Consider the following 22,224-nt stretch of genomic DNA (forward strand, 5'->3'; position numbering starts at 1 on the left):
AATCTTATCTAAATAATACTCCTGACTCAGTGATAACATCCGTCGTGATCTATCTCGATAGATACAGATTCCCAATATGCGTTGTGCCTCACCAAGATCTTTCATTTGAAAATGGTTCTTCAACCATCCTTTTACCGAAGATAAGAGAGGAATGTCATTTCCAATCATGAGTGTTTCATCGACATACAATATCAAGAAAACAATCTTGCTCCCACTCGACTTGATATATAAGCATGGTTCCTCGACCAATCGAGTGAAACCATACTCTTTTATCACCTGGTCGAAACGATGATTCCAACTCCGAGAAGCTTGCTTAAGTCCATAAATGGAACGTTTAAGCTTGCACACTTTCTTAGGATTTTCAGGATTTATGAAACCTATGAAACCTTTGGGTTGTACCATGTACAACTCCTCCTCCAAATAACTGTTTAAGAAGGCGGTTTTCACATCCATTTGCCAAATTTCATAGTCATGAAAAGCGGCAATCGCTAAGATTATCCGAATGGAACGCAGCAACACTACGGGTGCAAAAATTTCATCATAATGCAATCCGTGCACTTGAGTGAAATCTTTTGCCACTAACCATGCTTTATAGGTATCTGGTTGCCCGTCTAGAGAATGCTTTATTTTGTAAAGCCATTTGCACTGAAGAGGTCGTACCTTGTTAGGTAAATCAACAAGATCCCATACGTCATTCTCATACATGGAGTCCATCTCGGATTGCATGGCTTCAAGCCATAGCTTAGAGTCGGAACAGGTCATGGCACCTTTATAGGTAGCGGGTTCATTAATCTCTAGGAGCAAAACGTCATTTTCCTCGACCATACCAATGTATCTGTCTGGAGGATTAGAGACTCTACCCGACCTCCTAGGTTCCTGAGGAATATTAACCGTATCATTAGTTGAAGGAACAACTTCCTCCATCTGTACCTCGGTTGTTGGTTCTTGAATCTCCGACAGCTTGAAGGTTCTATTACTTGACTTGTTCTCGAGAAATTCTTTCTCTAAGAACTTTGCACTAGCCGCAACAAAAAGTCGATATTCGGTAGGCGAATAGAAGTAATGACCAAACATTCCTTTTGGATAACCAATAAAGTATGTCTTGACCGATCGTGGGTCGAGCTTATCCTCGTGTCTCCACTTGACATAAGCCTCGCAGCCCCAAACCCGAATAAAGGACAAGTTAGGGACCGTTCCCTTCCACATTTCATATGGAGTCTTGTCGACAGCTTTAGACGGACTTCGGTTAAGTATAAGAGCAGTTGAAAAAAGAGCAAAGCCCCATAAAGAATCAGGTACTACCGTATGACTCATCATGGATCGAACCATATCAAGTAGTGTTCGATTTCTCCGTTCGGACACACCATTTAATTGAGGTGTTCCAGGTGGAGTTAACTGCAAAACTATTCCACAGTCTTTAAGGTGTTGATCAAACTCATTTGAAAGATATTCGCCACCACGATATGGACGGAGTGCTTTAACCTTTCTTCCCAGTTGTTTCTCAACCTTATTCTGGTATTCTTTGAATTTTTCAAAAGACTCACTTTTATGCTTCATTAAGTAGACATATCCGTATCTACTCAAATCATCCGTGAACACTACAAAAAGAATTAAAATAGGCGACTGATTTTGGCGACTAAAATCAGTCGCCAAACGTCAGTCGCGGACCTTAGTCGCCTTTTCTTACTTTGGCGACTGAAAAATCAGTCGCCAAATGACTAAAATGGCGACTGATATGGTAGTCGCCAATTTGGGGACTGATTCGAGGTAGTCGCCAAATTGGCGACTGAAATTCAGTCGCCAAATTTGGTATTAGTCGCCAAATTTGGGTGACGTAGCCAGTTTGGCTGAGGAAATTTGGCGACTGAATTGAGATTTGGCGACTGAATTTCAGTCGCCATTTTGGCGACTACCATAAATCAGTCGCCAAATCTCAATTCAGTCGCCAAAGCCACTGTATGTTTTGGTGGTTTTTTTCGTTTTCATTGCTAGCCAAATATTTACAACCTGCATACAAACCGATGTTCCACAACACCATACATCCCAAATTTCAACACACACAACACCATACATTTCAACCCAACACCTCCCATTTTCTCAAACTTCATTTCATATATTGAAAATGAAAGTTTTACAAGCTAAGCTATTCTAATGTTCAAGTCTAAATTTCAAGTTTTACAAGCTTACATGCTAAAATCATCTTACTTGGAAGCCAACACCGGCTCCACTCCCCCCATGTGGACCATGCGGATCATTTGGATGTAGTTGGGTCTAGGTCCGGGGTTACAACCTTGCAACCAATTCTCAAACATTTCCATTCTTTCCTTCATTTGGCGGAATTCTTCATCACGTTTGGCAAGTTCTTCATCACGTTCATCACGCTCTCTTATTTGACTTTGAAGTTGACTAATAATTCCCGGTTGATACGTGTTGCTGGGAATTGTTGAAGTCGATCTTCTACGCGTTTTCTCATAGAAAGCCGGTGATGAACTTCCGGTACCATACACGTGCCCTTTCTTGAAGCCATCCACCAACTCATACCATATGTCATTATCCGGTTTTTCTGGATTGGCGGCTTTTTCTTGTTCAAATGCTTCCTACAATATTAAACAAATGGTTGTAAGTTAATATGGTAACCACCTTATATACGACATTTTAAAAGAGAATAAATTAACAAAAATTAAGTGTTAGGGAAAACTTACATATAATTGCTTGTCTTTTGGCTTAGTCCAAGTTCTAACCCCTTTGTGGTCAACCCTGGAATGCGTGTCCAAAAACAGTTCCGGTACCGTCGCAATCGGCTTTGACTTCTTCATTCCTTTCTGAATGAAAAAAAAACATACATGTTAGAAAATCAACAAAAAATCTAACATAAAATAAACATGTTGCATTGAAAACAAAAAAAAGTGTGAAATAATAGACAAACTTACACCCAATACTTTATCCCAGAACGACCGTGAACCCGCGTAATGAGTAGGCTCGTTCACGGCATCTTCCTTTCCTCCTCTTTTGTTGAGGGATGCTTGCTTAGACTTCTTCTGAAAAGCTTCACTTTTGGTATGCTTTATTAAGCCTTCATACTTGTCACCTGCAATTACACATATGAAATCATAACTAATAAGTTACTGATATTATTTATAATATAAGAGAGTATATGCTAATTAATACAAATAAAAAAACAAGTTAATTAAATACCTTTCATGTGCTCTGGTTCCTTTGGGCGCCTAATTACCTTCCAGATCACATCCCGATATCGTCGAGTACCGACGTCATTGTACCTGTTACGGACATTATGTTCTTGAGACGGTGACCAAGCAAATGATAGCTACAAAAAAAAGCGACAAAATTTCATATTAGTATAAAATAAAAGTATAACCTTGGTTCTTAAAAAATTTATCGAAATTAATTATTTGGTTTCTAAAACAAAGAATTACGAAAAATATATACCCGAAAGTTATTGAACCACGCCTCTCTTTGTGCATTAGAAGCTTGTGTCCACGATGTAGGAATTGGACCCACGAAATTAGTCTTCGTGCTTTTCGTGACACCTCGTATCACGCAATCGTCCATAAACCTGCATTTATTTCGAACATGTAAAATTACAAACAATTATTATTTTACAAAAAAAAAAGAAATAAAAATAGTAGACTAATAAAGAATAAAACTTACCATAATCTCGCCGGCTCAAGAATCATCCGATGATCCGAAGTCTACCGTATCGGCACCCGTGCTGGCTCGTCGGTAGCGTCAGTCTCCTCACCGTCACCGTCTGTCTGCATCGGATCCTCCTGCACAAACTCCTCTTCCTCCTCCGGACGCGTACTCTGTCCAGAACCTGAGCCGCCTCCACGCTTCCTACCTCGACCTGCTCCAGCCATCTGCAGTAATACAAATAAAAATTAACACAAATAATGATAAATGAAAATTATACAGACTTCTAAATTTTAATAATTTAATCTTGAGGAATACAAAATTATACCAATTTAATCATCTTCATCTCCAAACCCCTCGTCCTCATCCTCATCCTCTTCCTCATCCTCATCATCGTCATCATCATAATCATCTTCATCTCCAAACCCCTCGTCCTTCCTCCTTTTCTCCTCCTCCCTTCTCCTCCTCACCTCATCTTCCCCCCTCCTCTCCTCCTCTTCTTCCCTTCTCTCCTCCTCCTCCTCCTTCGCCTCATCCTCCCCCCCGCCTCTCTCTTCCACATCATAATATTCTTCCTCTTCCATGTCTTCACCATCTTTATTCTCATGCTCATAGTTGATTTCATCGGGTGGAGACAAAAGCGTTTCATTTGAAACGTTTTCTTCTTGGAAAAAAGTTGTATCAACTTGTGACCGTGCCTTTGTCTTAAAGATTGCACACCACGCATTTTGATTTCTATCATTTGTTGTGCTTGGATAAGTAGCAAAATACACTTGATGAGCCTGATGTGCAAGTATAAATGGATCATACTTAGAGTATGTTCTAGTACGATTCACTTCTACAAGCTTGTATTGTTCATGTATTCTCATTCCAACCACAGAATTATCCTTCCAGTCAACCTTGAATAAGACAGTTTTATAAGCTCGGTCACGTCCACTATAACTAATTTCAAAGATATCTTCAACTATACCATAGTATTCGTTGTCATCAAGAGAAGAAATAGTAACCCCCCAATTGCACCTAGCCTTACCTTTACCGTGGTTGAATGTTTGAAAATTAAACCCATTAACTGAGTATCGATTCCACGTTCTTACCATTTTTGAAGGACCAAAAGCCAAACTTCTTATCAAATCATCTTGAATATTCAACTCAATGACATGTTTCTGAAACCATGATGGAAATTGGTCCTCATGTTTGTCCCAAACATCATCCTTACTTATATTAGGATTCCTCTGAATGAAATCATTAACAAACTGTGTTTCGTATGACTCCAAGAGGTCACAATTAGATAGCACGTAAAGGTGGGCACGATTATACTCCTTATCATCCAAATATCTTGTTTGCCCCTTTGATGAACACCCTTCATCATCTTGAGTTTGAAAAAATTCGGGTAAACTTCCGTCTACTTCATCCGGTTTCTCAACATTCAAGTTTTTTGCTTTGGTTTCTATATGTTTTTCAAAGTAAAGAGAACAAAAGTTTGCAATCTCTTCCGTTAAAGAAGCATTGCATATAGAACCTTCCACCCTAGCTTTATTACCAATTTTTTTCTTCAAATGATTAAGAAACCTATAAAAGTTAATGATGAGTTTTATTAATAATAAAGTTAACATATAATAAATAGATTAGTTATTATTATTAATTTTAATTTAAAAATAGCTAGATTATCTTAATTACCTTTCAAATGGATACATCCACCTATATTGGACGGGTCCCCCAACTTTGGCTTCATATGGCAAATGAACCGGTAGATGCACCATGGAGTTAAAAAATGCAAGAGGAAAGATCATTTCAAGCTTACACAATATCTCGTGGTATTTGCTCTTCCAGATTTAATCATGTCATTAACACATATTGAAGAGGCACATAAATCTCGGAAGAATTGACTAATCTCAACAACTGCATTCCAAACGTTTGTCGGCACGAGGTGTTTCAAAGCAACGGGTAATAATCGCTCCATGAATACATGACAATCATGACTTTTCAAGCCTTGCAACTTGACTTCTTAAGATCAACACATCGACTAAAATCTGATGCATACCCATCAAGAAACTTCAAATTTTGTAACCACTCACACAATACTTTTCTCTTAGCTTTGTCGAGAGTGAAAATGGATGTTGGCTTAGACCCGTCGCCGCGAATGTGTAATTTGGGACGATGACAAAATTTCTGCAAATCTTTTCTAGAAGCAATGCTATCACATTTTCACCTTCTACATCCATGATCATGTCAATTAGTTGCTCAAAGAAATTCTTTTCTATGTGCATTACATCCAAATTATGTCTTATCAACATTGTCTTCCAATAAGGAAGGTCCCAAAGAATGCTTCTTTTAAACCAACCGTTTTTCCGCTTTTTCAATTCTTTAAATTCTTCCTCGGTACCATCAATAGGGGATGGTAAATCACATACCGTCTTCCATATCTCATCCCCAGGCACTCGTTTCGGAGGGGCATCAAGCACCTCTTTACCTTTTGTGAAAGCTTTCTTGTTCTTCCTATGTGGATTTCCCTCTCGTAAGAAGCATCTATGACAATCAAACCAGCTTATTTTCTTGCTATTGGGAAGCCAAAATGCTTTACTTTCCTCCATGCAACAAGGACATGCTTTTTGTCCTTGTGTAGACCACCCAGATAGCATACCATAGGCGGGAAAATCATTTATTGTCCACAAAAGGGAAGCTTTAAGTTGAAAATTTTGTTTTTTAGACACATTATAAGTTTCCACCCCAACTTCCCACAAATATTTCAACTCCTCCACCAATGGTTGTAAATAAACATCCAAATTACGTTTCGGGCTTTTTGGTCCGGGAACAATAAGTGACAAGAAGATAAATGGTCTTTTCATACATAACCAAGGTGGTAAATTGTATGGTGTGACCATAACGGGCCAACAAGAATACTTCCTCCCAAAATTACCGAAAGGATCAAATCCATCCGTACACAAGCCAAGTCGTACATTGCGGGGTTCCTTGGCAAAATCAGGATACATCTGATCAAATCGTTTCCATTCTTCCCCATCAATAGGATGACTCATCTTCCCCGGAGCACGTGGGTTTTCTTTGTGCCATCTCATTTGTTCGGCAATGTTTTTTGGTGGCATAGATTCTTTGAAGTCTTGGTGCGAGAAGAAAGTAAAACAATTGGTTACATGCTATTGGTTTCTTACTCTTTTTTGCCCTCTTACTACCGTTGCCTTTTTTCAACACCAAAACTGTATCTCCTTCACTTGTCTCATATCTATCCGCCCCACAATCTTTACATTTGTCAAGCAAAGCATCATCTTTCCAAAATAGCATACATCCTTCAGGACATGCATCAATCTTTTCATGCGATAATCAAGACCTTTAACTACTTTTTTGGTAGTATAGAAACTTCGGGTCATGATATTATCATCGGAGAAAGATTCCTCAAGGAACGAGGCAATGCCATCAACAGCAACAAATGGCATATTAAACTCACATTTCAAGGTAATTAGCCTAGAAGCGGCTTGTAACAATGTCATTCTGCTGCCTTCATACAAGGGTTTTTCCGAGGCTTTTAACATGTCAAGAAAGGCTTTTGCTTGTGGGTGTGGCGGTTGTTCTTCAGAAATAGTTGTATGGTCATCACTATTAAAAATAGTGGAATCCATAGCATCAACAACCATCTCTCTATATGGGTTCTCATCATTTTGTATTTGTTGGGTGTGAGCTTGTTCATGAATTGGAGAATATGTTTCTCCATGTGAAATCCAATTGTAATAATTTGGCTTAAACCCGTTTATAATGAGATGTTCTTCTACTACAATGTCAAGCTGGTATTTCAGGTTTTTGCATTTGGCACAAGGGCACCTAAGTTTTTTGTCTACCAAGTCATATTCATCTTGTTGTTTAGCAAATTCAATAAACTCGCTAACACCCTTTATAAATCTAGCGGTAGGACTTATTTTCTTATTGGAATGGTCTAATCTTCCTTCATACATCCATGAACGTTCCAATCTCTTCATTTTAATCTAAAGAAGACCCCACAATAATTTAAACATTTTTAAAAAATAACAATAATATTACATACAAAATTTAAACATTATACAATAAACATATGAAAACAATATATAAATATTGTCAATAAGTAATCCATCTTCGAATGGGGTCCTTATCACTCCAACATAAACCCGTCAATGTACGTTTCAAGTCACTAGCAAACACACTTGTAATTTATTAATGAGGAAAAAATTCGGCAGCAATTCCCTTCAGTTCTCCAAATACACATCTATGTAGAATAACTAATTACTCCACATATACATGTATTCGGAGAACATTAAAGGGATCGCCACCAAACTCATTCCTTATTAATAAATCACAAGTACATGTTTACTACCTAAATGACTTGAAACGTACAAAGACAGTCCCAAAATGGGGACTATTCAAGAATTACTCCTAATGAGTAATTCGTGAACGGGTACTAAGTCAACATCAAATCAAACAACAACACAATCAAGTACTAAATTAATTAAGTCAATCAATAGCCCAATTCAACCACATAATAAAGGCTTCTATCCTAAAGTCCGTAACATAACTTGAACTAAAATTAGTAAATTTAAAAGGTAACTGGTAAGAGGAGGTTACCTAATCAAGTAAAACCAAAAATGAAAAGAAAACAAGAAGCAACAAACTACTGCGTGCGGTGGTGCCTAGCAAAGCATGTGACAACCCTGAAAAGAGAAAAGAAAAACAAAAATAACAAGGTTATTCTACCTCAATTCATCAATAACATGAATTATCAAACTAAATTTATCAAAATCAAGTCCTAAATAAGGTTCCACTTAGCTAATAGCTAATTTCTCTTAATCCAAAAGACGGTTCCACTTAGCTAATTCCATTAATGCAAAAGACGATTTCACTTAGCTTAATATTAATAATAATACGACGATTTCACTTAACTTAGTAATAATAATAATATTATTATTAATTAAGACGGTTCCACTTAGCTTAATACTAATGATAATGAGACGGTATCACTTAGCTACCCAACACCATACACCACCCACGACCCACCCACCCATGGCCACCCCACGACCCACCCACCCACGGCCGACCGCCACCCACCGGACCACCCCCACCCACAGCCGAATATCCCCCCCCCCCCCGCGCCCCCCAAAACCTAAAGACAAACCTCAAAATCATTCCCTTTTAATTCAAACACAAATTAAACTAAATCTAACTACAAATTAATCTAACATACAAACTACAAATAAATCTAACAAACTAACCACAAATTAATCAAACTAACTACAAATTAATCTAACAAATTAAACTATATAAACTGAAATTAAACAAAAAAAACAAACCTAATTGAAGAGGGTGGTTGTGGCGGTGGAAATGGCGGTGGAGATGGCGGTGGAAGGGTGGTTGTGTGGTGTTGTTCGTTGGTGTCGTCGCCGCTGTTAATCGCTCGTCCCCTTTTTTTTTTTTTTTCGCAAAGAGTAAAGTAGGAGAGAGGAGCGCTGAATGTATTAAAAAATTTGGCGACTGATGTTTTTAATTTGGCGACTGAAATTCAGTCGCCAAATTTGGCGACTACCGTTATTTCAGTCGCCAAATTAAAAACATCAGTCGCCAATTTGATTCCTTTTTTAAAAAAGACAGCCTGGTTTCCATTAAAACTGTTGGCGACTGAAATTCATTTTGCCGACCGAATTTCAGTCGCCAATTTGGCGACTACCCAAAAATCAGTCGCCAAATTTAAAATATCGGTCGCCAAGTTTGATTCCCTTTTTAAAAAAGACAGTCGCCATATTGGCGACTGATTTCAGTCGCCAATTTTAAAATCAGTCGCCAAATTGGCGACTAAATATATCAGACGCCAAATTTCGGTCACCTGTTTTAGTTTTTCTTGTAGTGGAAAGTGATAAAATATCTGTAGCCGTCTCTTGCGGTAATTGACAAAGGTCCACATACATCAATATGTATGAGTCCTAATAGGTCATTAGCGCGCATTCCAACACCTTTGAAGGAAATTCGAGTCATTTTGCCGATAAGACATGATTCACACGTGCCAAACGATGAGAAATCAAATGTGGAGATAGTTCCACATTCAATGAGTTTCTTTACACGTTTTTCATTTATGTGTCCCATTCGACAATGTCATAGATAAGTTTGATCTTTGTCACCAACCTTTAATTTCTTATTATTCACATGTAATATATCTGTGGTTTCATCTAATATATAAATTCCATTCATGGAAACTGCTTTGCCATAAACCATTTCATTAAAAGAGAAAATACAGCTATTGTCCTTTATTGAAAATGAAAAACCGTCTTTATCAAGTACGGAAACAAAAATAATATTCTTTTTTTTTTGGTGAAAGGTTAGAAATTCTCATTAAGATCATAAACAAGCTATTACAAACTATCCATTTTGTGGATACAATTCTAAGGCTAAGTAAAAGGCAGCTAATAAATTACTGTCTTAAACCAAGCCCTATCACTACTCCTTTTAATACAAACATGCCACTCTAAGAATCGACATTTAAGTAAGCACTGAACCTGCTGAACAACATTTTCAGGTCGCTGAACAACCCCTTCAAGTCTAGCCTTATTCCTCTGATGCCAAATAGAATAGTACAAGGCTTGAATCCAAACAAGAGTAACCATTTTCTTAATTTTTGCCCAAGGTTTAGTCTGCAGCCAGACTAAGAGATTAGCAACAGGCAGACCAATATGCAGTTTCTGACTGAGTAAGGCAACCAGTTTTCTGGTATAACAGCACTGAATGAACAGATGCTGATGGGTTTCAGATGCTATGCCACAGAGAAAACATCTATCATCAGGGATAATTCCAAGTAGGAAAAGCTTATCTTTCAGCTGCAGAGCTTCACGAGCAAGAAGCCAACTTATAAAAGAGTGCTTTGCTATGCACCAGGAATTCCATACCATTTTATTCCAAGTAACAGTAGGGTATTTAGGTCTGATCCACTGGTAACCACTGCTAACTGAGTAACCAGAAGAACGTGGCAACCACAGTCCAGTAGAGGAAAAACCAGCTGAGAATTTGTCTTTGACCTTACAAATTGTTTTCCAAGTCCAAGGAGCATCAGGTTTAGGTTGATAAAGAGACCAGGGAACATCTTTCATATAGATGTGGTGTACCCACTGTACCCGCAGACTATCCTGACTAGAATAAATCCACCAGGAGAGTTTACAAATTGAAGCAAGATTCTAGGCAATGCTATGCCTAATACCAAGTCCACCTTCATCTTTTGGTACACACACCTTTTCCCAACTAACAAGAGGGGATCTAACATACTCAGTTGAGCCATCCCATAGGTAATTTCTGCAAAGAGCATCAATTCTCCTTAACACTCCCTTTGGCAGCATGAAGATGGAAGCCCAGTAGGTATATAAAGTGGTAAGCACTGAGTTCACCAATGTTAATCTACCAGCATAGGATAATTTTTTGGCAGCATAACCATGTATACGTTCAGTAATCTTCTCAATAAGGCAAGTGCAGTTCTTAACAGTGAGCCTACCAGCAGAAATAGGCACCCCCAAATACTTAAATGGCAAGGCCCCTTCAGAAAAACCAGAGATCTGCAAAATATCACATTTGACCCTAGAAGCAACCCCATTAAAATAGATGTTAGACTTCAGAGAGTTCATCTGAAGACTAGTGGCTACAGAGAAGGTTGCAAAAGCTCTAAGAAGAATCATGATGGAAGTAGTATCCCCCTTAGAGAAAAGAAGTAGGTCATCAGCAAACATGAGGTGGGATAATTTGAGTTGGCTACACAGGGGGTGAAACTTGAAAGGCATAGTAGCAGTAACATGAGTCAAAATCCTACTTAGGTATTCCATGGTAATGGTAAAAAGGAGGGGGGAAATAGGATCCCCTTGCCTCAAACCTTTTGCCCCCTTAAAATACCCAAAGTTCTCTCCATTAAGCACCAAAGAGTAGGAAGCAGTTGTGACAGAAAGCATAACCAGATGAATAAATTTAATAGGGAAGTTTAAGGCAGTAAGCATTTATTCCACAAAGTCCCAGTGCACAGAATCATAGGCTTTTTTGAGGTCAATTTTCATCAAACATCTAGGAGAAACAGCCTTCCTATTATAGAGCCTCACAAGATCTTGGCAAATGAGAATATTTTCAGCAATACTCCTCCCCTTAACAAACCCTCCTTGATTCTTACTGATAATAGAAGGCAAGACAGAGGAAAGTCTAGTGCACAAAACTTTAGAAATAACTTTGTATAAGATATTACAGCAGGAAATTGGACGAAATTGAGTGACATTTTGAGGGTTGTCAATTTTTGGAATCAAAGTAATGAAAGTATGATTGATCTGTTGAAGCATCTTACCAGACTGGAAAAAATCCAAAATGGCATCACACACCTCATCACCAACAACAGACCAAGAATCTTTAAAAAAGGCACTTGAGAAACCATCAGGCCCAGGGGCCTTATGGTTGGGAATAGAAAAGAAAGCCTCCTTAATTTCCTTCTTAGTGACAGGGGCCAGCAGTACAGAATGATGCTCAGAGTTGCAAATAGGCCCTTGATGAACCACAGAGACACAGACAGGGGTGGTATGTCCAGCAGTCCCAAGTAAGTTTTCATAATACTTCAAAAAGGCAGATTGAATATGGGATCCATCAGAATGAACATGACCTTCAGTATCCTCAATGAGGAAGATTTTATTTTTCACACTTCTTGCCCTCAGGAGACTATGAAATTATCTAGTGTTGTTGTCTCCTTGATTTACCCAGGTGGCCTTTGATTTTTGAGTCAGGAAACTGTCACAGGCAGCCTGCAACTCCCTGTAAACACCAGCAGCTTCCTTTTCCTTAATTAAAAGAGTAGAGTCACCAGGGACAGACCTCAATTGATCTTGAATATTGTCTAAAATCTTCCAGGCATGAACTGCACTATTCTCAATATCATCAAATAATTCTTTGTTTAACTCTTTCAGAGGTCTCTTGAGGCTTTTCAACTTCATAACAACCTTAAACATTTTAGTCCCTTGCCAGGATTGGTTCCAATGATGAATAATGCAAGGCTTAAATTCAGGCACTTGGCTCCACATGTTGAAGCACTTAAAACTCCTTTTCCCCTTCATAGAGGTATCAGGTTCTTGAATAATACAAGGAGTGTGATCAAAAATACCTTCATTGTAAAAATGAGCATAAGCATTGGGCCTATAATGAGTCCAAAGATTATTAACAAGGACCCTATCTAATCTGGAATAAACTGTGGTCTGAGGGTCCTGTTTGTTGTTCCATGTATAATAAGAACCAGCAGCTGGGCTATCCATCATCTGACAATAATCTAAATAAGCATTAAAATCCTTCATCTCTTCATCAGATGAAGACCCACCAAGTCTCTCAGAGGGTTTGAGGACACAGTTGAAGTCACCACAAAGGATCCATGGATCATGAATAGAATCAGCAAAAGAACAAAGGTCTTGCCATAAACTTTTTCTGTCAGTGGTATCATTATAGGCATAAACCATGGTGCAAAAAAACTTGAAGTTGGAGCTAATTTCAGTAACCAACATATGGACAGACTGGGCACTATAATGAACAAAATGCACATAGAAAAGAGAGGGATTCCAAAGTACCCATACTCTGCCTCCAGGGTGATAAGAAGAATTAGTGGAAACAGACCACCCATCACACACACTTTTTCTAACAGAATTTAGAGACAAAGGCTTTACCTTTGTCTCAAGGAGACCAAATAGACCCACCATATGAGAATGAAGAAACTATTTAACTTGCTTTTGCTTAAATGAGCTATTTAGCCCCCTCACGTTCCAGAAACCAATGTTATGCATCACTCCCAGGGGGAGTAATGCACTACCACTTGTACCCACACCAACTCTTGGAGGATTATTCACTAAAACACTTCCAACACCAGATTTTTTGGCAGCATTGTTAAGAGCATCCTGGAACGTGTACTAGCTTAAATGAGTAGTAGCTTTACCAGCACGTATTATATCTTGCCTGCTAAGAGTAGTAACTGGTCTGAGAGGAGGCTGGCCATACTTACCATCCTTGGACCAGGTGACCTGCAAATTATGCTGAATTTCCTCAGGAGTCTTAAAGACCACAGGAGTAGCAGCTATACTCACAGGAGAGGTCACAGGTATAGTTTGAGGCACAACCACTTTCTGTTTGGGGACCCATTTCTGGTTGGTAGGAGCAGGTTTAGGAGCCACTTTCTGCTTTGGTTTCCTGCAGGAAATACTCTCATGCCCTACCCCTCCACATTCATTGCATAAAATGGGTTTCCATTCACTCTCTACTTCAATCTTAACTTCCTGAGAGAATTCATCTAAGAAAAGCACAGAGGCAGGGAGTTTCTTGCCAAAGGGAACCTCAATCAGAACCCTAACAAACCCTAACCTAGTCTTCTCCATAGTTGACACATCACTACGAATATACTTCCCAACAAGGCCTGCAATTCTAGGAAGGCATTTACCCCAAAATTTTAGAGGTAAATCCCACAACTTGATCCACACAGGCACATTCTTAACATTATCCTTTGTTAACTCAATATTTGCAGACTAATTCCTAACAATCAGGGGCTTATTATCAAACAGGAAGTGTCCCTGTTTGAGAACGGCCTCCTTACTCTGTTCATTCATAAAACGGACGAGAAAAATGCCATTAGGAAGGAAGGATACCTTATCAATTGAAAAATTCACCCAAATCCTTCGAATGAAACCCTCCACCACTTCCGGAGGAGGATTTGCACCCAAGATGAAGCAGTATACTGAAGGTTTCCAAAAATTCAGCTCATCACGCACATCCTTAACTGTAAACTGCAGCATCTCTGTTGGTTCTTCAGGAATAGAGGCTAAAGTTTTCTTCTTTTTTCCCTGGGTAACCCACTCTTCCCCATTCTCATCGACTTGAACAGTTTCCAAGTCAAAAGGAGCCAAACCCACAATTTCATTGACGTTCTTCTGTTTATTAACCTCCGATGGTGAAGGTCCGCTCTTTTTTTGGTTGTTATTTGGTAAAGGAGATGAAGTTTTTGGATTTTTTGTTGCAGAATTTGTTTTGGACGAGGAAGATCTCGCCATTATTGTCATGACGGCAGCACTGAAAGCAAGGAACGTATGACCTAATTTTTAGAGCTTTTTCTCTCTTCTTTCTCTCTCATCTTTTGCAAAGTCGGGGATTGTCAATCTAGTAACCTTAGGTCCTTTAAAAAAAAAAAAAAATAAATAAATAATATTCTTAGACAAATTGGGTACATAGTAACAGTTATATAAATATAACTCAAAACCACTAGGGAGTTGGATTACGTATGTTCCCATTGAGACTGCAGCAACTCGTGCTCCATTCCCGAATCGCAGGTCCACATCACCCTTTGCGAGGGGTTTGATATTTTTTAGGCCCTGCAAATGATTACACAAATGAGAACCACAACCAGTATTAAGTACCCAAGTTCCGAAACTTGCATGGTTAATCTCAATCATATGAATATAAGATGACATACCAACAGGAGTGACGCGGCCTGCTTTTATGTCCTCACGGTACACGGGACAGTTCCTCCTCCAATGTCCAGTCTTGTGACAATGGTGGCATTCAACGTTACCGTCCTTGCTCTTTGCCTTGCCTTGTGAGCCACTAGTCTCACCAGGCCCACTATTACCGTTTCCTGACTTTTTAAACTTTGGCTTTCCTACAGTTAGGTCGCCGTGAGCTTTGCCCTTACCCTTATTCTTGTTGGAAATCATGAGAACATCTTGCTTCATGCTCCCACTCAATTTCATATCCTTCTCGGTCTGTACAAGAAGTAAGTGTAGCTCATGAGGACTTTTCTTCATGTCATTCATGTAGTAATTTGCCCTGAAAAGGGCAAAACCATCATGAAGTGAATGAAGCATACGGTCAATGACTATGCTCTCACTGATTTTGCAATCAAGTGCCTCCAGTTTTTCGACATTCTCAATCATGTTAAGAATGTGTGGGCTAACCGTTGGCCCTTACGAGTTCGCATCAAAGAAGCGACAGGTATGCTCATAAGTAACGATTCTCGGTGCTTTTGAGAACTCATTAGTGAGCGTGGTGAAAATCTTCTTTGCACCTTGGGCAATGAAGCGTCTTTGCAAATTGGTTTCCATTGCAAAAATGAGTACGTTCTTTATCGCACCCGCTTCCATGACAAAGTCACTATAAGCAAGTGACTCGTTAGCTCTTGCATTGGGGCCTGGGTTTGGCGGTATTGGCTCGATTAAGTACCGAGCTTACCGTCGAATGGCACATTCCGTAATGATGCCTCCCGTCTGCAAAGTTGGGCCCGTCATTCTTCAGTCGGGTGGACTGATTCATGTGGTCCATGAAAGTTTTGAGCCAGGACTCGCGTGCAAGTGTGGCACTTGGCATAGGGATTTCGTTATTTCCAGCCATTTGTTGTAAGCAGTATTATCAATATAAAACGAATTCTACACTGCGAAAAGAAGAATAAAAACATAATAAGCATACTCATCGTTATGATTTAAGTCTAATGCAAAACTGTTATAAGCGAAGACTCAAGCATTTATACAATTGACCTCCCTCAAGAATTATATAAATGACCCCAAGACTCAATTATCTGTAAATTGATAAGCCAACCTCTTGGCTAATTCTACTGTTATAATTCTTGGTTGATAAATTTCTGTAAATTCTATCTATAGTCCATCATAATCACGAGAAACTCTTCGAATTATAATGTTGAGGTAAAATAAGTCAACACAAACTACTTACCCAACGTAGAAGGGGTCACATGGAGAGTAAGGTCCTATATGCCTACCGACGAAGAAGGGATTCATAGTTGTTTGCCCTTATAAAGACTAGTCTCAATTTTAGTTTTAGAGGAAAATCCCATCAACTTAATTTTAATTCATTTTAAGTGAACTAATATCTAGCATGCGAGAATGAATAAATTTAGATGATGGCTTAAAAAGTGTGACATCTTTATGTCCATGATAACTAACATTCAATCTATATGAGTCAATTTTCATGCATATTAGTAGGTGGTTTGGTTTAGGCGGAATATGATGCACTAATTATCATGCGAATGAAAAGCAACGAGAATGAAAAACGTAAAACAAAATAAAGTCCTAGTGTGGCATATCTACCAAAATGAACATAAATACAACTTTGGAATCCTTCCTAGGACCCGAGAAGCTTGTCTTGATGTTCCATCTTGGTCCATGTAGCGGGAGTGAGCAATCAAATCTCCATCTTTAGTCTTCTCAAAATTACAATTAAAATTACAAAATAAACCTATTTACATTCTAATTTCAAAAACATAATACTAAAGAAAACCAAAAGGAGATTCGAGATCTCAAAATTACATTAAAATTATGTTTCCATCATTACAAAAACATAATTAACTAAGGCCACACTAGGTAATACAAAATTACAACCGATTGCAAAAATACGTAAATTAAACCATTTAACAATTCATACAACTAAATAAAAATGCATCAACTATAAATTAACCATTCAAGACATAATTCCTTAATTATGTAGAGTAATTTATCCAAACCACCTATTTTATAATTATCAAAATTATGTGATAATTTCTCAGTTACTCACAATAATTCCAATCTTAATTCACATTAGCTAGTGATATGAATTAATCCAACATTATTTTAAACCTCTTTAAAATAATTGGGTATCTTTAATTTGTGAACTTTTTCACAACAAACAATTATACATTATAAATTTAATTTATAATAATTATTGGCCAAAAATAAACAAAAAAAAATTTTGTTTTTTATAATTGCCCTCGGTATTCACTAAAAAAAAGAAAAACAGTTTTTTTTTTCAATGCTCTCGGCAAAAGCCTAAAAACGAAAAAAAAAGTTTTTTTTCTTAAAAAAAACTCTCGGCAAAACCGAAAAAAAAAAAAGAAAAACAGTTTTTTTTTTTATCTCGAAAACACAACCCTTTTAATGTGAACAATTTGTTTAAAGTTGCTACTATAACAAGATTGGCATAAACATCAACATTTAATTTAAACATAGTGATTGGCGCATATTTAGCCCCCGAATTAGCCTTGTTTCCATGCTTTTTAGTGCTTATTTGGGTCATTTCTTATCTTTAGTTCTTTGTTTTGCATATTCTTTGAGATTTTGATCCCTTGGTAGGAAAGGAGTAAGAATCTTGCATTTTCATGGCAAAACGAGACTAAATTGACGAATTCAATGACCAAGCATCAAGGAGAGACAAGATTAGAAGGCCTTTGTACATATTATAGTAGAAGAGCAATGTTGAGAAAAGATCCTTGAGTCCCCAAGGAAATCCCCAAGGAATTTATGAAGAAAAGGGAAGAAAAGAAGAAGATTTGTTGCTGACTGACAATCCGAGCGGATTGTCACCAATCCGTCCGTCCCGCAGCAGCACAATCCGAGCGGCTTTGCCACAATCCGCTCGGATTCCCCTCCACAATCCGCCGGATTACCCCGAATCCGCTCGGTTCCAACGCCCAAATCCGCCCGTCCCGACCCTATTCCGCCTTGGATTCTAGCACAAAGACGGATTGTCTTCTCCAAGCTACGAAGAAAGAAGCCCTTCTCTCGAAAAATACCGGCTCCTCCTTGCTCAACTTAAAAAGTGTAATTACTAGTTTAGCCCTTAGTTAACCCTAATGCATCCTCCCTAATTTCCACTATAAATACCCCATTAGTCTAATTAGAGGAGCATGTTCTTCTTATCAATAATTAGTGTAGTTAATATCAATCAAATCTCTCTTTAATATTGTAATCGCTATTAATCAAGTTTTAATCCAAGTTTTAGTTCTTTAATCTCTCTTTTGTTCATCCTTTATTTTGGGTAATTGAAGATTATTTGGGTTATTGTTGGGAGATTGACAACCTCTCAATCAAGCATTCAAGTACTTCTTTTATCTTTGCTTTATTATTGGAATCATTAGTAGGTATAATCTCTTAATCCCTCTTTAATTATTGTTAATTATTTTCATTTATTCATCATGTTTCATATTGTTGGTATGATTGACAACCTTGCTAGCATGATCAACATGATAATGAGTGAGTAGTCTCTTAGCTAGGGTTAATGGGTGATTAGGGGAAACCAACATGGGGAATGATTCATGCTTAAATTAATATGCTTTCATGTTTTATTTGCTTGCTTGTTTTGATCTCAACTCATGCACATGTTATATTTGATGAAATGCTAAGCCTATGAATCCTTGCATTTACTATCATCTTCTATCTTTTCAATGAGACTTGTAAGACATAACCCAACTCGAGTCTCATTAGACCATGCATGTTGTTGAGTAGGGAAGATTACTTCTACTTGTAGGTGTTGTACAATCTAATCGATTCGGCTCCGGGACCCAAACTTTCCTAGGATTGTAAGAAATAACCCAACTCAATCCATCACAACAATAATTGCTTGCTTATAATTTGAGAACATGTTTGTATGGTCATATCCCATGATTCCCCAATGATCCCATGACACCCTAGTGCCTTTAATCAATTGTTTACACCCCTTTAATTCATCTTGCTTGATTATTTTCATTGCTATTTTAGTTTAGTAACCTTCTACATCAACCCAATTTGTGACACCCCCTTAGACACCACTAGTTACAATAGAAATCTCATTTCAACTCCCGTCCCTTGGGATCCGACCTTTACTTGCCTCTTTACTAATTGTAGAGTTGTTTGTGGAGCTATAAATTGTGTTTTGATTCGACCGTGACCAACGACCACATCTTAATTTGTGAACACTTAGCGGGATCGCATCAAAAATGGCGTCGTTGCCGGGGACGGTGTTTGTTTGATTTAGATTTCTTTTTATTGTCATTAGTTGTGTCTTTCTTCGCCTTGAGGAAGTAAAACTCCTCAAGGTTTGTTCTAATTGTTTTCGAGTTGTTTGATATTTTGCATGTCTAGAAGGTTACAAGGTGATTTGTTACCTTTTGACCGTGAAATCGAAAGAACCTTGACGAACAATAGGAGAGTTGTTAGGAGGAATTTACGAGGTATTAGTGAAGTTGTCCAACCCACTAGTGAGTTTGTCAATCCTTTCGCAATAGAAGGAGAAGAAAACCCATTACACAATACCTCACAAAATCCACCTACAATGCCAAAATTCTCGTCACACTCCGTACCCACCGAGGAGAATCTACCAAATGGTACTCCTACACCGCAACATCTAACCGGAAATTTTATTGCCAAGTCCGCCTTCATCCAATTAGTTGAGAGGAGCCAATTCGGGGGGATGCCTAGTGAGGACCCTCATTCTCATATGGAAACCTTTTGCGACTATTGTGATGCTATCTCTCAAACGGGCGTGACTCAAGACCAAATTAGATGGGTCTTATTTCCTTTTTCCTTAATCGGCACCGCGAAGAAATGGTTGAAGGGCCTTGATAAGGCCACCCTTGGAATAGATTCTTGGAAGAAGTTGGCTCTAGCTTTCTACAAAAAATTCTACCCACCGGAAAAGACTAACATGCTAAGAGCTCAAATTACGGGTTTTAAGCAAAGGGATGAAGAGTCTTTGTATGAAGCTTGGGAGCGGTTCAAGGGAATTTGTCGCTCATGTCCTCACCATGGACTTAGCGAATGGTTTTTGGTGCAACAATTTTGGAATGGTTTATATGAAGATTCTAGGAACATTCTCAATATGGGATCAAATGGAATGTTCACCGAAGTTGATGACAATCAAACATGGAACAAGATTGAGGAAATGGCGGTCCATAACTCACAATATAGTAGACCTCGCAAGGCTACTAGAGGAGGAAAGCATGAAGTGGACTCCGTTACTCAATTGGGTGCTCAACTTAGTGCTCACATTGACACAATCAACTTGAAGTTTGAACAAGCTATGGCTAGACTTGAGGAAAACTCAAAATCATCAAAGCATCATGTTAATGCCATGACGGCATCCTCATCAATCCCAAGTGGGATATGTGAGAATTGTGGAACTTTGGGACATGACCAAGGTGAATGTAGGGGAACAAATGAACAAGTGAATGCTTTCCAAGCATACAAGAGTGGTACCCCTTATTCCAACTTTTACAATGAAAACACCAAATTCCATCCAAATCTCTCATACAAAAGCCAAAATGTTCAAAACCCTCAAACAACATACACTCCACCACCCATGAGAAACCAAAATCAAAGACCCTTTTACAATCAAAACCAAGGTTACCAAAATCAAAATCCATACAATCACCAAAATGACCAAGGCTTTGATGTCCAAAAAGCGGTCCTCCAAATGCAAAAGAATCAACAAGAATTTTTCACTCAAATGCAAAAAGATAGCCAAGAAAAGGAAACCACCATCAACAATATTCTAGCTCACACCAAGATGTTGGAAACACAATTGACTCAACTAGCATCTTCAAGCTCACAAAGACAAAAGGGGCAATTACCACCTCAAAGTAATCCCCCTAGACATGAAACGGTTAGTGCCATTCACTTGAGAAGTGGTACAAGGTATGAAGAACCGAAGAAGCAAGTTGAGGATGAAGTTGTGGAAGCTAGTGAAAAGGAAGAAATTGTGCAAAACTCCAAAGATGGAGAATCCAAAAGAAGAAAGTTCAAAGAAAAATGAAGACAAGGCCAAGGAGAAGGAGCCCATTGTGATTAGACTTCCTTTCCCAAGTCGTCAAGCCAAGCCCAAATTTGATGATCAACTTGGAAAGTTCATGGAAATTGTGAAGAATTTAGAAGTCTCAATTCCTTTCACGGAATTAATCAATCACGTTCCGGCCTATGCGAAATACATGAAAGATATCCTCACAAAGAAGAAGTCGATCCGGAAGCTTGAGACTATCGCCTTCACTAAGGTGAGTAGTGCAATACTTCAAGGGAGTTCACCTCCAAAGTTAAAGGATCCGGGAAGCTTCTCAATACCGTGTACCATTGGCGACACAATGATTAACAAAGCCTTATGTGATCTAGGGGCTAGTGTGAGTGTCATGCCGTACTCGGTGAGTAAAAGGTTGGGGATGGGAGAGCTTAAATGCACCAACATCACACTTCAAATGGTCGATAGATCGATGAAGACACCGTTAGGGATATGGGAAGATGTCCCCGTGCGAATTGGGAAGTTTTTCATCCCGGTGGACTTTGTCATTGTTGATATGGAGGAGGATTCCAACATTCCAATCATCCTAGGAAGACCTTTCCTACACACCGTCGGTGCGGTAATTGATGTGAAACATGGTGAGCTCACTCTAGAAGTGGGAGATGAAAGCATAACTTTTAATCTTGACAAGACTATGAGAGCTCCTCGTTTGCATGAGCCATGTTTCATGATTGATCATTATAGCCGAAAAGATGAAAGGAAGAAAACGGAACTCCAATGGAAGAAGAAAATTGAAGATGCTCCATTCAAAGAGCAAGTGAATTGTGACAAGGAGAGCTTGCAAAGCTCATTAAAATCAACCAAGGAAGAAGAGGATGGCCTCATTGGCCAAGAGAAGAAATTGGGAGAGTCGTCTCCATCTAAGCAAGAGATTTTCAATGATCAACTCAATGAAGTTTGTGGTCTTTGGGACGACGAATTTGAAGGGATTTTTAATCCCTACATTGGTAATGCCATCGATCAAGACCAACAACAAGGGCC

At 38.6% G+C, this 22,224-nt stretch overlaps 2 protein-coding genes, 1 long non-coding RNA gene and 1 other non-coding gene across 4 annotated transcripts; all 4 read right to left on the minus strand.

The window, feature by feature from the left end:
• Positions 1–2,371: 2,371 nt before the first annotated feature.
• On the minus strand, positions 2,372–3,084 carry LOC141633602 (uncharacterized). The gene is made up of 3 exons (XR_012538392.1): positions 2,931–3,084; positions 2,703–2,818; positions 2,372–2,597 (listed from the first exon to the last, which is right to left on the minus strand). It is a non-coding gene; the product is annotated as an uncharacterized LOC141633602 (long non-coding RNA).
• Positions 3,085–10,082: 6,998 nt separating this feature from the next.
• On the minus strand, positions 10,083–10,763 carry LOC141630233 (uncharacterized). The gene has a single exon (XM_074443084.1). The coding sequence runs from the start codon at positions 10,761–10,763 to the stop codon at positions 10,083–10,085; it is 681 nt and encodes a 226-aa protein (XP_074299185.1).
• Positions 10,764–11,651: 888 nt separating this feature from the next.
• LOC141630235 (uncharacterized) lies at positions 11,652–13,373 on the minus strand. Its single transcript, XM_074443085.1, has 2 exons — positions 12,390–13,373; positions 11,652–12,248 (listed from the first exon to the last, which is right to left on the minus strand). The coding sequence occupies exons 1-2, from the start codon at positions 13,371–13,373 to the stop codon at positions 11,652–11,654; spliced, it is 1,581 nt and encodes a 526-aa protein (XP_074299186.1).
• Positions 13,374–20,100: 6,727 nt separating this feature from the next.
• On the minus strand, positions 20,101–20,207 carry LOC141637127 (small nucleolar RNA R71). The gene has a single exon (XR_012541689.1). It is a non-coding gene; the product is annotated as a small nucleolar RNA R71 (small nucleolar RNA).
• Positions 20,208–22,224: the final 2,017 nt, after the last annotated feature.

Source organism: Silene latifolia, chromosome Y, assembly GCF_048544455.1.
Source record: "Silene latifolia isolate original U9 population chromosome Y, ASM4854445v1, whole genome shotgun sequence".
In the NCBI taxonomy this organism is placed as follows: domain Eukaryota; kingdom Viridiplantae; phylum Streptophyta; class Magnoliopsida; order Caryophyllales; family Caryophyllaceae; genus Silene; species Silene latifolia.

Coding starts and splice junctions, on each gene's coding strand:
- LOC141630233 (XM_074443084.1), bottom strand. CDS start 10,763: ATGAAAGATGTTCCCTGGTCTCTTTATCAACCTAAACCTGATGCTCCT.
- LOC141630235 (XM_074443085.1), bottom strand. CDS start 13,373: ATGGTGGGTCTATTTGGTCTCCTTGAGACAAAGGTAAAGCCTTTGTCT. Junction 12,249..12,389: donor AAAAATCAAAGGCCACCTGG/GTAAATCAAGGA, acceptor GCCTTTTTGAAG/TATTATGAAAACTTACTTGG.